Source organism: Vipera berus, assembly GCF_964194415.1.
Source record: "Vipera berus genome assembly, chromosome: Z".
In the NCBI taxonomy this organism is placed as follows: domain Eukaryota; kingdom Metazoa; phylum Chordata; class Lepidosauria; order Squamata; family Viperidae; genus Vipera; species Vipera berus.
In genome coordinates, this window is record NC_138205.1 from 20,545,742 (window position 1) to 20,562,655 (window position 16,914).

Consider the following 16,914-nt stretch of genomic DNA (forward strand, 5'->3'; position numbering starts at 1 on the left):
CTAGGTCTAAAGTATGAAGTTAAATGAACACTTTGAATATTATCAAGTGGGAAGGCTAAAAGAGTTGATAGAATCTCCACACAAAAGCGGCAAGCTACAGGAGAAGAATCTGTAAAGGTTCTAACCAAATGATGCCAGCCGATCTGGAGAAAGACACAATGGCAAAGAGACTGGAAAAGATTCATCTATTACCAATAACAAAGAAAGGAGACTTAACAGGGCATGCAAAGTATTGTACAGTATCCTTGATTACACATGTTAGCAAAATAATATTTAGGATCATCCAGATCATTCAGATTTGAGCCCTGCATGGACATTAGTCTAGCTTTACAAAAATCCAAGGACCAAGAAAGATTATTGGTGATGCTCACTAGAAAACTGAGAAAGGCAAAGGATTAAAACAAAAAAAAATCAGTATGTGCTTAATTGATTATAAAAAGACCTTTTGATTAGGTCAACCATGTCCAGCTGTGTATTTCCTGAGAAAACCAGAAATCCAAGAACAACTTACTGCCCTCCAGCAAAATTTATATATAGGACTGGAAGCCACAGTCTGCAGAGAAGACAGCAAAAGGAACTGGACCTACGGTAATTATATACTGCTCAAAAAAATAAAGGGAACACTTAAACAACACAATGTACTGTATTTAATAGTAGGATGTCTTATCTTGTGTTCCCTTTATTTTTTTTTGAGCAGTATATATTGAGCGAAGCTGGCTTGGAAGAACATGAGTGCCTACAGGTAGTCCTTGACGTATGACCAATATTGAGCCCAACATTTCTGTTGCTAAGTGAAACATTTATTACGTGAGCTTTGCCCCGTTTAGCAAACTTTCTTGCCACAGCTGTTAAGTGAATCACTGCAGTTGGTAACACGGTTGTTAAGTGACTCTGGGTTCCCCGTTGACTTTGCTTGTCAGAAGGTCACAAAAGATGATCATGTGGGACACAGCAACCGTCATAAATATGACTCAGTTGCTAAGCATCTGAATTTTGATCATGTGACCCTGGGGATGCTGGAACAATCATAAGTATGCAAAATGGTCATACGTCACGTTTTTCAGTGCTATTATAATTTCAAGCTAATGAACTGTTGTAAGTCGTGGACTACCTGTATTTAAAATGAGAGGAAGAAACATTAATAACTGTGCTGTGTTAACAAGGGTACACTTGGATAAAAGAGGAAAGGATCTAAAAGGTCTAATACTAGAAGTCAAGGAATGCAGTGAAAAAATGGGACTAAACTAAATATAAAACAGTCAAGCTAATGAATGCCAGTTGTACGAATGGCAATGTTGCTATTGATATGGTGAATGGTTTCTGCTTTTCACCATGGAGCTAGCAATAGAAAAGTAACCGCCAAGAAATATTTCACAGACTAGCATTTGTTAGGGTCTCAATGAAGGCTTGGAAAAAATATTCATTCTGTATGCAGGGGTAGCCAACCTTGGCTCTTTTATGACTCGTGGACTTCAATTCCCAGAATTCCTGAGCTGGCTCAGGAATTCTGGGAATTGAAGTCCACGGGTCATAAAAGAGCCAAGGTTGCCTAATCAGAACGGTGCTGGCAAGGATTTTCTCTGTGACATGGAATGGAAATTAAAGTTGGACTTGCAAGATGTGGGATGTAAATATTATTAATTCTTTGGAACTTTGGTATTGGAGAAGGTATCTGAGAATACCATAAACAGGAAGAAAACAAGGAATCCAAATTTTTCACCCAAGGCACAAATGATTGGGGCTCAAGTTATATTTTGGACACATTACGCAAAGACCTAGTTCTCATGAGGAGCCTTTCATGAGGCATGGAAGAAAAAAGACAAAGGGTGACCAGGAGCAAGGAGGATAGTCTAAATTACAACACGACTAGGTACACCATTAGCAGATCTATCTATGTAGTGGTTAAGAATGAGGGTTCAGAATGGATACCTAATGGGCAGTAAAGCACTTCCAGCCATTGTAAAATATCTCCTCCCTATCGTGGTCCTGGATTTTGAGTGCTTAGCAAATGACTCACCTTTGCAACCAACTGCAGCACCCCATGGTCACATGACCATTTTTGCCACATTTTTTTTGCCAGGGCTCACTTCACTTCACTTAGCTGTGGTGATTTGCTTGAAGACCACCACAGATGATGTCAAAAAAATGGGTCTGGTCGCGTGGGTGCAATGACTTATGACTGGCTCTACCTGTAAGATGCTTTTGTTTAACCCAGCAACACATTTGGTCAACGAGCTGGTTTATACAGTACATCACACAACATTACTATTTGTTGAAGTGTCGTCTACTGAATTATTATAAGGGGCAAGAACAAACTAAGCCATGAACTGCGATTCACTAAACAACAGCGACTGAATTCACACAACACACCTAACCAAAATCAAACAAATCACTTTGTGGTTATCTCTATGGCTTGAACAAAGGCACAGTCCTTAAGACTCTATCCAGCAGCTAAGTTTCCATCGCTCATAGACCCATCTATTTATTTGGTGGATTTGTAACTTTGCTTTTCCTCCAGAAGCTCATGGTACTTTCCATAGGGTCTTTCTTAAATATATCCCACAACAATAGCCTCTTTCAGGTTGGGCTGAAAGAGATTAACTTTCCATAGTTGAGAATGGGCTTGAATCTCCTCAAACTTATTCAATGATTTGACCCCCAGGTTTCGGCATTTTGGCATCATCATACTTGGGTACAGAGGCCCTTCATTTACCACTGCAACACTCTGAACTTTAACCATAAGCTTATGCCCTCTGTTAAGAAAACATACATCCATGTAGTTGTGGAGACGCTGGCGGGTGACAGAAGCAGTAGCTGGCGGCTTTCCAGACCTTAATCCACCTCGCCTTAATACTTCGGCAATGGGAAGCCCTGACTGGCCAAACCGGTTTCGGACAGATGGGAATTTCTGCAGAGGGATCCTGCCAGGGAAAAGAAAGCAGATAGGAGGGGAGTTAAAAGTAATGGAGGGTGTAATATCCTTGCCATCAGTCACCACCGTTATAATGAGTCAGTGGGCCAGAAATCTAGGACAGAAATCAAAAATACAGATCCTAGTAGGTTCAGATGACTTCCCAGAGCCCTCAAGATTAGGCACACCCAAAGTTATTTATTTATTTTTTATTTTAATTCCATTTATATCCCGCCCTTCTCCGAAGACTCAGGGCGGCTTACAAACTTAGCAGTAGCCTTCATTCTATGTATTTTCCACATGGAGGTGGGATTTAAGGCACCCCCTTTACCCCTTCCTCACTTAAAATTAGATTATTTGCAGTCTCTCTCTCTCCCCCCCCCCAAATTCAGTCCTCTGGATGATGAAAAGTGTACAGACCTGGTCGAGGGCATACAATCTACAAACTGAAATTATTTTATTCAGTCAAATGGTCCTACAGGGTGGGATTTATTGAAAAACCCATAATTAGTCAGATTTACATTCTTACAGCTATGAAAAATGAAACAACGTTCTGGTTTGGGATGAAGTAAATTCAAGCAAGATATGCTTTGTTGTAGTGTACGCTGTTCTGCCAGATGTTAAAGATACAAGAATACAAATCAGTCTGCAGAGTTTATTGTTTTCTTGGATTGGGATTTTAAATCACTGAATTTCAGTTATAGATTTCTTGTCCATTTGGCATTACTGTGCTCAGAACTCTGTATGATTAGCTTGGCATTTTTCATCCAACATTCCTCAATCCTCTCTCACCTACCCACATAAGAGAATATTACCCATTAAGGTTGTGAAATAAATCCTTACACATGTAGTGAGAGATTTGTTTAATTAACACTGATACTTGGGCATCACCCACCTGTAGGCAGCAACAAGGCCTGGCAGGTGAACCAATTGCAGTTACCTAGCACCCCTAATCAGTGCTGAGTTAGTCATAGACTGGTATGCGCTAGCACCAGGTTGAAACTGGGGATGGCACCTTTGAGGAATGACACTGTGGTGTCTTCTCCATAACTTCATGGGAGGAACCAAACACTAGCCAATCTCTTATTTTGTATCAGACATATTTGAATTTTAGGGAGGAAAGTGAGACAGAACTAGTGGGTGCAAATGGGGCTATTCTGGAACAACGGGGTTGTGTTATCAAATGGATAGTACTTATCTCTTCAGCACACAGGAAAGTGTGTTAAACTGGTACCCTCCGCTCTGCTCATATGTGTTACCAAGAACTGGTTGGCAGATCTAGAATGCTGCCTCCCCGTATGTCTACAACACTCAGGAATTGCAGATCTCATAAATAATTGATTCTTCTTACGAGGGCAATTCGGAAATAAACCTCCATTTGGTTATCAATGACAGACACTCGCAGATACAGAACTTTTATTGTACACATTAGAAAACTACAACATTACATTACTTTGCGACATAATCACCATTCAAAATGCACTCATCATAACATCTTACAAGGTTTGAAACTCCTTAATAGTAGTCGCTTGGCACCAAATCTGGGCTATGGGGGGTGGGTGGGAAGGGTTGATAAAAAAAACATCCCAACGGAACTGCTTCAAAAGTTCTTGGGTGAATCTAGCGGTGTTGGGTGAGCATTATTTTGAACCAACACCACACCGGAAGTGGTGCCATAGAAAATCCCACCAAATGTGAAGATGGCAAAGGAGTACTGCTAGTGAAGTTCATGGAGCCTGGTTCGACTATCAGTTCAGATGCCTACTGTGAAACGTTCTGAAAACTCAGACGAGCCATCCATAACAAGCGTCGGGGCATGCTGACTTCCGGTGTGGTGTTGGTTCACAATAATGCTCGCCCGCACACCGCTAGACGCACCCAAGAACGTTTGAAGCAGTTCCGTTGGGATGTTTTTGATCACACACCCCCATAGCCCAGATTTGGCACTGAGCGACTACTATTAAGGAATTTCAAACCTTGTAAGATGTTATGACAAGTGCCTCAATTTGAATGGCAATTATGTCAAAAAGTAATGTAATGTTGTAGTTTTCTAATGGGTATAATAAAGGTTCTGTATCTGTGAGTGTCTGTCATTGACAACCAAACGGAGGTTTATTTCCGAATTGCCCTCGTATTTTAAAGCAGGAGGGGGAATCTTGAATCAGTGAGTCAGATACATCCCATCTTTAATGCCGTCCAGCTCAGGCAAGTTCATGGTGCTTGTTTTCCAAAAGAGAATGCTCCCCCCCAAAAAAAGAGGTAGAGCACTGAAAGTATTCCAGTTCCAAGTACAAGTCCTTGAAGTACGACAACAATTGGCCCCAGAGTATCTGTTATTAAACTAGAGTCACATGGGATTTTACAGTCTTTTCTTGCCACAGTTATTAAGCAAATCACTGCAGTTGTTAAATGAGCCTTGCAGTTGTTATGTGAGTGGAGCTTCGCCCCCCCCCCTTTGACTTTGCTTGTCAGAAACCAATTGGGAAACTTGCAAATGGCGATCACATGAGCCCAGGATGCTAAAACCATCCTAAATACACCCAGGTTGTCAAACGCCCACATTTTGATCACACAACCGTGGGAATGCTGTGAAGGTCATAAGTGGGAGAACCATGTCATAAGTTACTTCTTCATTGCCATTGTTGAAAGATCACTAAACAAGGATTGCCTGTATTGTTCAGTTCAGGGGTCTTCCAACTTGGCCCTTTTATGACTTGTGGACTTCAACTCCCAGAATTCCTCAGCCAGGCACGCTGGCTGAGGAATTCTGGAAGTCCACAAGTCATAAGAGGGCCAAGTTGGAAGACCTCTGGTTTAGTTGCTGTATCCAAGCAGCATAACTTTCCTGTTCCCTGAAAGAGCAGGTGCGTTTCTTTAGCTTCCTCACATTCCAGGGTTAGCTGTAGGTTGGCTTCACACACTGCACTAAGCCAAAAGATGACTTTTTTGGTTTAGTATGTTGTGTGAACTCTGTCATAGTGGCTAAACCATGGATAAGACAACTACTATTTATGCAGTTATAGGTATCTTAAGGCCTCCAGCACTACATGAAACTACCAGATCTGATTGCAACTTCAAAGATCTGAATACTACAACAATAAAAAGTTGTTTTACAGTGACTGGCTTTTTGGGGTGGGAAATTCACAGGACAAATATTGTAAACCCTAAAATTTAAAATTAAACTTAAAAAGTCTTTCTTGAATTGAGCACATCTTCATGGACCTGTCTGCAAACTTTTCTTGACAACAGTTCAAAAATGGTATTGCCTTATTTAGAGATTATTTTTTTTAGTGACTCCCCCATCTAAATATTAACTTGTTCTGATCCTACTTAGGTTTTTTTCCCCATGGAGCAAAGTGGATTTCCCATTCCTTGTCGATAGGTAAATCCACTCTAATGGGTACTCAGTTAATCATTGTTTAAGCATATAGCAATAAAGGTAATCTTCAACTTACAAATATAACAACAACAACAATGACAATGACAATAATAATGACAACAACAACAACAACAACAATAATAATAATAATGTTGGAAGGCACCTTGGAGGCCATCTAGTCCAACCCCCTGCTCAGGCAGGAAACCCTATAGTATACCATTTGAGACAAATGGCTGTCCAGTCTCTTCTTAAAAACCTCCAGTGTTGGAGCATTCACAGCTTCTGGAGGCAGGTTGTTCCACTGGTTAATTGTTCTGTCAGGAAATTTCTCCTTAGTTCTAGGTTGCTTCTCTCTTTGGTTAGTTTCCATCTGTTGTTTCTTGTCCTGCCTTCAGGTGCTTTGGAAAATAGCTTGGCTCCCTCTTCTATGTGGCAGCCCCTGAGATATCAGAACACTGCTATCATGTTCCCCCTCGTCCTTCTCTTGATTAAAGTAGACATACCCAATTCCAGCAACTGTTCCTTATGTGTTTTAGCCTCCAGTCCCCTGATCATCTTTGTTGCTTGTTATGTACTGGGCTCATTAGTAATACCACGTGGGTTGCTGGAGCAGCTAACGGCTCTCCAGCAACCCAGACTACAAGTCTCCAATGCCACTATCCCTAGGCGGCAATGGTTGCTTCAAACCTATTGGCTGCCACGTAGGGGCTAGACTATATATTGCGGCTAGTTGCAGCCATTTCCTCAGTACAGATTCTGCAAGAAATAAGCTATGAGTTTTCCTGTACTCATTTACCTTGTCTTCATTCCTGTGCCAAAGAACCCGCTACACAACACTGGCGATGAAGGTGGGATCCTGCTTCCCTGAAAAAGAGCTGAAGTCTACGAGGGGAAGGCAGTGCACGCCGGAGGAAAAAGGCATTTCTCCCCCCCCCAAGGTCGGCTAGCAAGCTACACTAGCGACCTCGTGCTCAGTGAACTCATTCCCAGAGCCTGGGAAGCAGGATTCGGAAGAAAATGCAGGAACCAGCAAAGACAGAATGCTGAAGGTCGGGAGAGAATTCGAGAATTCGATGTGAAGCACCCAGAGGAATGGCCATCATATGTGTCCCAGGTAGAAAACTACCTCTGGGCAAATCAGATCGCGGAAGAAGGGCTGAAGGCCGCAATGCTACTCTGCTTGTGCGGCCCAGCAACCTTTGATTTGGCCAAGAACTTTTTTGCTCCGACACCGATAGAATCGGTCTCCTATGCAGACCTCAGAAAGAAGCTAACTGAACATTTCCAGCCCAAGATGTCTGAAACGGCTTGGAGGTTCAAGTTTGACCAGAGAGTGCAGCAACCTGGTGAATCAGCTTCAGAATTCATCGCGGGCCTGAGGCAGGCCGCTCGCCTATGCAAATTCTCAAACTTAGAGGAGAGACTTTGAGACCGGCTCGTCTGCGGCCTACAGAACCGAACGCTTCAACAGAGACTCTTTGCCAGACAGAACTTAATGTTTTCAGAAGCACAAGATGAAGTAATGGCCAACGAAGCCGCTGGAAGCGCAGTTCAAACAGTACAGCCTGCCCAAACGATAAAGCATGAAGAAACAGTCCACAACAAGGACACCAAATGCACCAAAGAATCTTCCGAGGAAGAAGAGCCTGGAATCAACAGACTCCAAAAGCAACCCAACATGCAACAGCGCAACAGCCAGCAGCAAGAGAATACTTACAAGGCAGTTCTCTTTCCTAGATGTAAAGGGTGCGGCGGCAACCATTTTCACGCCCATTGCAGATTCCGATCAGCCACTTGCGGAAGGATAGGCCACATTGCAGTGGTTTGCAGAGCCCGCCAGAGAGACCGGCCACCCAAACACCAGTCGGAAGAACCAACTAGGAGAGGTACTAGGGCCCAAGGTCTGGTTAGTGTGGGGTTTTTCAGAAGCCGAAGAAGCGTGTGCCACACCGGGGCCCGACGCCCCCTCAAACCTAAACTCAGACTCTTGGTAGAGCTATAAGGAGTTCCATGTAAGATGGAATTGGACTCTGGCTCTGCAGTTTCAATTATTTCTCAAGACACTTTTAACTTCATGTGTAGGTGCAGTAACAATTGGGCCAAACTAAGGCCCTCAGACATAATCCTAACTGACTTTCAAAATGCTCAATTTAAAGTTAAGGGATGAGCCACTTTGACGGTAAAATTTAAGGGGTTTTATGGGCACCTGGATGTCATAGTAGTAGGGGGCCAGAGAACGAGTCTCATTGGACTTGATTGGTTTGATGCCTTAGGTATTCAGATTACTGGTATCAACTGGACACAAACTGTAGACCTTGCATCAGTATGTGAGGACTATGCAGATGTTTTTGATTCAGCCCTAGGAACATACACAGGCCCACCTATCTCATTTAAGGTAGATCCCAATGTAGTTCCAATCAGGGTTAAGCCTTGAAGGGTCCCCTTTGCCTTATAAAATTGATTCAGAAATTGATAAGCTTGTAGAACAGGGTGTTTTACAGCCTGTTGATGGTGGGGAGTGGAAAACTCCTATAGTCACTCCACTTAAAGCCAACGGGGAAATTCACATTTGCGCTGACTATAAATGCACTCTAAATAAAGCCCTCAAGCAACACGCTTACATGGTACCTGTGGTCAACCACATTTTAGCCTCCTTGCAAGGGGGTACTATCTTTGCTAAATTTGATTTAGCACAGGCCTATCAACAATTGCCGGTTGATGAGGCCACAGCAGCGGCTCAGACGATCGTGACTCACAGGGAGGCTTTCAAAGTTAAACACTTACAGTTTGGAGTCAGTGTTGCACCTGGCATTTTCCAGGGAATCATGGAGCATACACTCAAGGGTATTCAGGGCGTCTGCCCTTATTTTGATGATGTTCTTATTGCCGGGGAATCCCCAGAAGTACTAGCCAGTAGGCTCAGAGCTGTTTTGCAGAGGCTTCGTGAAGCAGACCTCAAATTAAAAAAGAGCAAGTGTAGTATTGGGGTTCCTTCAACAGAATTCCTGGGTTTCCGAATTGATGCTAACGGCATTCACCCTGCTGATTCTAAAGTGAAGGCTGTTAAAATGGCTCCTAGTCCCAGATCCAAAGGAGAGCTACAAGCATTCTTGGGCCTCTAAACTTCTATCACACATTTCTACCTCATAAGGCCACACTAGCAGAGCCCCTCCACAGGCTTTTAGATAAGAAAGCTCCATGGAAATGGACTAAATTACATGAAAAAAGTTTCCAGGACTTAAAAGCACTTTTGTCAGAAAATTCCACTGTAACTCACTACAAAGAGTCTAACCAGTATGTCTTGCATGTGATGCATCTCCCTATGGGGTGGGGGTAGTTTTAAGTCACATAGAAAGGAATGGAACACAGGTTCCTATAGCATTTACTGAAGGACATTGTCCTCTGCTGAGCACAACTATGCTCAGATTGACAAAGAGGCCCTAGCCATTGTTGCTGGAATAAAAAAATTCCATGACTATTTATATGGCAGGGACTTCATGGTCTTTACAGACCACAAACCTCTGTTGGGACTTTTCACAACAGACAAACAAACCCCCCACATACTGTCACCAAGAATGCTGAGATGGTCTATTTTTCTATCTGCATACACTTTTAAATTGATTCACAAACCGGGTAAAGAAATGGGCCATGCTGATGGCCTCAGCAGACTACCACTGCCACTAATGGAACCAGCTCCAGCTCCAGCTGCTAGAATTCTGTCCATACTGGACCTACCTGAATTCCCCCTTCATGCGGGGGACATTGCTGCTGAAACTGCCACAGATAGAACACTTAGTAGAGTATTGTCATGGGTATACACAGGCTGGTTGGATAAAAGCCCAGGTTCTGAATTTCAGAACTATTTTGTCAGAAGGCATGAGTGATCTGCCCACAAGGGGTGCATTTTATGGGGAAACAGTCATAATTCCATCCTCCCTAAGAGACAGGGTTTTACAGTCATTACATGAAGGCCATCCAGGCATTGTCAGAATGAAAGCTTTAGCTAGAAGCTACCTTTGGTGGCCTGGCCTTGATAAGGACATTGAGGCACAAGTCCATGATTGTTATACATGCCAGCAATCAAGGCCTGAAATGCCACAGGCTCCAGTTCACAGGTGGGAGGAAACACACACTCCCTGGTTTAGGATTTACATAGACTACACTGAGCCTTTTCAGGGACAGCTCTTCCTTATAGTAGTGGATAGCCACTCAAAATGGCTGGAATTCCAGTTCCTAACATGACTACTGCTAGGACCATCCAGGTGCTGAGAAAACTCTTTGCCACACATGGGCTGCCAGATGTCTTAGTTTCAGACAATGGGGCCCAATTCACTGCTGCTGAATTTCAGGCCTTCCTTAGAGCTAATCTCATCAGACATGCAACGTCTGCGCCTTTTCATCTGTTTTCTAATGGTCAAGCTGAACACATGGTGAGGACAATGAAGGAATCACTCAAGCGCATTGTCACAGGTGACTGGCATCACAGATTGGCAGATTTTCTACTCTGCCAGCATTCTATGCCCTGCACTGCTACAGGCAAAAGTCCTGCAGAACTACGTTGGGGGAGGCGTTTGATCACTAAACTGGACAGGTTGCATCCAGATAGAGTGGCAGCAGAAGCCTCTCACCAAAACCCCCTAGGGGGCTGCAAATGGGCGATTGGGTTTGGGCCAGGAACTATGGTCATGGGAATCTGTGGGTTCCTGGTCAAATTACCAAAGCATCCGGGCCCCTGGAGGGAGGGTGAGTTGTCAGACGCCATATTGATCAACTCAGAAAACGGTTTCCAGAATGGCCACTAAGTGAGGACTGCATCATAAGTCCCTCCCAAGGTCCTCAAACCTGCGGCCAAGCCAGCCCTCACATGGACTCTCAAGACTTTTCCTTCATAACTGAGGAGGAACCAGAGGGAGAAGTGGGGAGTCCAGGAATGCAACTTGGATCCCCTAAAGGAGCAAGCCAACTGGACTTCAGCAACCGCTGTGCCTACTCTGCTGATCAGTCTGACTCTGGGGTGGGCCAACCTGGAGAGGCCAGCCAGAGAGCATCTAATCCCCTTGACTCAGGAGCACCAAGGGACACAGGTCTACCCAGCCCACTGGGTAAGCTGGTAGACCACAAAGTGACTGGAACTCCGAGATGTTCCACTAGAGCACACAAGCCTCCTTCATATCTTGCTGATTACGTTGTAAAATAAAGAGCTATAATATTGTTGTATTGCAGCTTGCCACTGTACTACAGAAACTTGCGTTATGATGTTAACTGTCTAGCGTACTGTCAATGAAGGCATATTCATTCAGGTGCTATGATGTAACTGTCTAGTGTGCTGTCAATGAAGCTTATTCATTCAGACGTTGTTTAATAACATTGTAACCTACGGTATATGGGTTTTTTTCTATTACTATTATTTAAGTTGTTTTGATATTGAGTCTTGATAATTGCATTAAAACTAACTTGTGTTAATATTGTCTAATCTAAGAGGGGAGGGGTGTTATGTACTGGGCTCATTAGTAATACCACGTGGGTTGCTGGAGCAACTAATGGCTCTCCAGCAACCCAGACTACAAGTCTCCAGTGCTACTATTGGCTATCCCTAGGCGGCAATGTTTGCTTCAAACCTATTGGCTGCCGCCTAGGGGCTAGACTATATATTGCGGCTAGTTGCAGCCATTTCCTCAGTACAGATTCTGCAAGAAATAAACTATGAGTTTTCCTGTACTCATTTACCTTGTCTTCATTCCTGCGCCAAAGAACCCGCTACACAACATTGCTCTTCTCTGTACTCTTTCTAGAGTCTCAACATCTTTTTTACATCGTGGTGACCAAAACTGGATGCAGTATTCCAAGTGTAGCCTTACCCAGTGTTGGGATTCAAATATGTGAACAACTGGTTCTCTATGTGGATGCCACTTCTGGAAGTCTATTCTGTTCCTGGGCAACAAAAAATTAGCTACTGGTTCTGCCGAACTGGTGCGAAGTGGCTGAATCCCACTACTGGCCTTACCAAGGCATTGTAAAGTGGTATTAACACTTCATGTGATCTTGATTCTATCCCTCTGTTAATGCAGCGTAGCACTGTGTTGGCTTTTTTGGCAGCTGCAGCACACTGCTGGCTCATATTTAAGTGATTCTCCACTAGGACTCCAAGATCCTTCTCACAGTTACTAGTACTGAGCAAGGTACCACCTATACCAGGGGTAGGCAACCTTGGCTCTTTATGACTCATGGACTTCAACTCCCAGAATTCCTGAGCCAGCATGGCTCAGTTTGGAAACCTCTCCCTTTCTCCTCAGCATAGCTGGCTCAGGAATTCTGGGAGCTGAAGTCCATGAGTCATAAAAGAGCCAAGGTTGCCTACCCCTGACCTATACTATACCTGTGCATTTGGCTTTTCCTGCCTAAATGTAGAACCTTACTGTTTTCACCATTGAATTTCATAGTGACCATCCAAAGTTACAGTGACACTGGAAAAAGTGACTTACACCTGGTCCTCACACTTCTGACTGTCATAGCATCCTTACAGACAGACATAGGATCAAAAGTTGAATGCTTGGCAACCTCTTCTCTTGTCTCTCACCTAACCATGAGACTTGATTGATTTGATTATGTGCCATGGAGTTGGTATCAATCTTAGTGACTACATAGGAGAATCTGTGCTCAACTTGGTCCTTTAGTTTTTCCAACAAATAACACCTACCTTACAAGTAACTAATATAATTACACAATGAACTGGTTAATAGCTGTGCATCTTTGTTTTCCTCCTCTAACTCAGTGGCCATTAGGAGGGAAAATCATTTACAACTTCTGTTTTAGTATAACGGTGAGTAGATTTCAAATACTGCTGGTTGGATCTAATGTTTTTGATTAGGTCCCACGTATGAACCAGCTATGGCAGGCATTTCTATCTTGCAAATGAGGACAAGCACATCCTTAGCCTTGGGGTAATCATCGTAAAAACCAAGCTCTGTTCCTGGTATTCCTTAAATGTCCTTAAAAAAAGGTAAAGGTTCCCCCGCACATGTGTGCTAGTCGTTTCCGACTCTAGGGGCCGGTGCTCATCTCCGTTTCAAAGCTGAAGAGCCAGCGCTTGTCCGAGGACGTCTCCGTGTTCATGTGGCCGGCATGACTAGACGCCAAAGGCGCACAGAACGCTGTTACCTTCCCACCATAGTGGTCCCTATTTTTCTACTTGCATTTTTATGTGCTTTCAAACTGCTAGGTTGGCAGAAGCTGGGACGAGTAACAGGCGCTCACTCTGTTACCCGGCACTCGGGATTCGACCCACCAAACTGCCGACCTTCTGATCGACAAACTCAGCGTCCTAAACCACTGAGCCACCGCGTCCCTTTTTAAATATCCTTAGGGGGGGCAGAAATTTCTAGGTTTCTTTTATTATTATTATTATTATTTTATAGAGAAATGATTGGGTTTGGTTCTTTTTCATTTTAAGGGAGCTATTCCTGGATGTATTGGTTTCACACTCACGACAACATCAAAATTCTGCATAACATTTGCAAATTGCACTGAGATCTCCGGCTAATCCTGATATTCTAGCTTCTATCCACCAGAAACACTTTATCTGTCAACTTGTCTTTGGGTATCCTATCTATTTGTTTCATTCTAGACAGTTTCTTTGTTTTTATTTAGGCTATTTTAGAACAAAATATATTTAACCATTCTGCCCCCCCCCAAGTTGATGCTACAGTGGATTTCTGTTAATTGTTACTACTCACAGAGCTTTTTTTCCTAATTGGTCTAAAAAGTGCACAATTTTCACCAGATTCCAAAAAAAAACTAAAAATAAACCCTACTAGTATTTATCTTTTTATTCCCAATCTCCAGCAGAGTACTTTATTGTTGATATCCAAGAGGCTCCATGCCTGTCCTAAATGGGATAATGAGGCTTTTCAACAACCTTATAATAGCAACACAATGTAAAGATCACATTTATTTACATGCTATTAAAAGTTGCAACACCTCTTTTGAGTCAAGATCAACTCTTGTTTATTTTGCAATCTCGCTACTGCAGTGTTTCTCATCCTTGCCAATTTTAAACTGTATGGACTTCAGTTCCCAGAATTCCTCAGCCTCCATGGTTCACGCAACTTACAGCTGCCAAGATTGAGAAACACTGCAGTAATTTAATGTTCTTGTCAGTAATACAGAAGAGGCCGGCCATGCTTCCAAAGCATTCTTTTCAACTTCTTCATCTAAATTACAACCATAGGATGTTCTGGAGAAGTCCCATCCAAGTATTGAGCAGGTCCAACCCTGCTTAGCTTTTTGAGTTCAGCTAGGATGGTGTTGTCATGCCATTAAAGTCAATAATGCTGGGGGAAAAAATCACCAAATGACCTTGGAATACTTGGGTTCCCTCCCAGTGAGTATTTTGAACTGCTGAATGGGTCCCTAGAATATACGCTGTTCTTCTTGGCTATTTTTACCTATGGCTTCTGCAATGTCATACCTCTATTAAAAGTGGGAGAAATCTACATTAAGCCTAATGAAACCTCTTACCTATCATCAAAAGAGGTGGAGAAAACTGAAAGAGGACAAATATATATTTGTGTAAATTTGGACTTGCAAATTGGTCTGTATAATAATTTAAGCAAAAAATATAATCCATCTCAGTTGAATTTGGAAGAGAATAACTAGATGTTTCTGTGTATTGTTCTGCTTGGCTACCCAGCTGCTTAGTATGGATGGGTAATTTCAAGGCCATAGTTTTATCTTGAAACTGGACACATGCTGGAGGGATTTTCAACTAAGAGGGTACTCTCAAGTTGGGGTATATTAGCACCTTAATCTAGCAATTTGTTTGCTGAACAACTGCAAGCCTAAATGTACCCCAAATTCATCCTTTCAGTTGGGGTACAGTAGCACCCTAATCTAGCAATTTGTTTTCTGAACAACTGGAAGCCTAAAATTCAATATAATCCTTTCCTGTTCTTTTAAAGAACCCAAGAATTCTGTTTCTTACAATTTTTGTTCCTCTTACAGACTTCAGAAATGTAAAGAACGTATTTATATTTTTAAAAAACCCAATTCTATACTCAACTCTTTCTCTTCTGAACTGTTTAATTCCATTTCTTTCCGAGTATTTGAGATATCCCAAATTCTTAAATCTTTATTAAGGCAGGGTGTGCTTTTACCATCAACTACTGGTTATTGAAAATATACTTTTTCCTTTTATCTGGAGTCTCTGCCTTTTTATTTCTCCTACCTCCTTTCAGGACATTTTCTTGCATATGATGGACGGTCCCTTTTTTCCTGTCTCACATCTGAAATGTCCATTCTTGTTTGTTAAAAAGCCTGCCTAGCAAGAAGTTCAACAGGCAATGGAAATACAGCCTGTCATGTAGCCATTAAAAGAGGCATGGCAGAACTTCTGCTTCTCCAGATATCACTAAGATATATCTCAACATGCTGGTTAAAGCTGTTGGGAGTTAAGAGTCCAACCACATATGGACAGCCACAGATTCCCACGTTAAGCTATCAGCACCCTTCAAGAGAGAGAAGAGTCCTGACCATAATATTATCAGTCTTTTTGACTGACAACTATTGTTTTAATCTAAGTTTCCACAATTTGATGATCTCCAGATTTATCAAAACTACAAGTTCCAGAATTTCCAGCCAGGATCCCCCTTTGTATCCCAGCACAAAGAAAAGGAAAAAGTAGAACTACCACCAGAACACAAGACAAGGAACAACGGATGGAAACTAATCAAGGAGAGAAGCAGCGTGGAATTAAAGAGAAACTTCCTAACAGTGAGGACAATTAACCAGTGGAACAGCTTGCCTTCAGGAGTAGTGGGTGCTTCATCACTCGAGGTTTTAAAGACGAGACTGGACAGCCACTTGTCTGAAATGATATAGGGACTCCTGCTTGAGCAGGGGGCTGGACTAGAAGACCTCCAAGGTCCCTTCCAGCTCTATTCTGATTAATTGAGGTTAATTAATTAATTAATTGGGAAGATCAGTACATTAACTTCAGAGACCTCCTTTCTAATCACTAGGCCACTTTGTTTTTCAAATTACTTCTGGTTATCCTAGATCCCATATTCTGTGTCCACAGTTGGTGGCTTCCACACACTTCTTTCTTGAAATGCTAGCTGTGTGCCCCTATAGCTTGATTGTTCAAATTCTCTGCAATCATATTCTTCTTTCTCGATCAAGGATCCCCACTCCCTCAAGCCACAAGCTTCTAAATCTCCCTCAAACTGATAACCTCCACGAAGATGAGGACTACTGCTCACAGAATTCACAGCCACAGTAGCTAGGAAGTTGGGAACTACTGTACTGGTCCAGCCTACCTGGAGTATCTGAAACTAAAGTAGGCTCTCCTATCTTCTATGAGGATCTAGAATTCCTAGGTACTCCTCTGCAACCCAGAGTTCCATTATCTCACCGGATTTGCCCTTCAATCCCGATTGCCAGCAGAAGTATGATCCAGATTCTGCCTCCCATCTTTCGTCGGTTCAGTCCTTCTGCAGTTTCCAACAGGAATTCCTTCCGTGTGTCCTGACTGTACTCGGATTATTTTTCTTGGGGATGGAGAAGTATATTTGCACTGGCTGGGGAGTAGTGTTATTGCCTCGCCCATAAGGCCCAGGAATGTGGGTTG

General features: G+C 42.8%; 1 protein-coding gene across 1 annotated transcript in view; it reads right to left on the reverse strand.

The window, feature by feature from the left end:
* The window catches only part of LOC308677152 (cathepsin D-like), a gene marked incomplete at both ends in the record, with an annotated part of 41,669 nt that extends 24,912 nt beyond the window's left edge, over positions 1 to 16,757 (reverse strand). The window contains 2 exons of the mRNA XM_081343317.1: positions 2,771 to 2,921; positions 16,699 to 16,757. Coding sequence (XP_081199443.1) covers positions 2,771 to 2,921; positions 16,699 to 16,757 — 210 coding nt within the window. The remainder of the gene's footprint in view (positions 1 to 2,770; positions 2,922 to 16,698) is intronic.
* Positions 16,758 to 16,914: the final 157 nt, after the last annotated feature.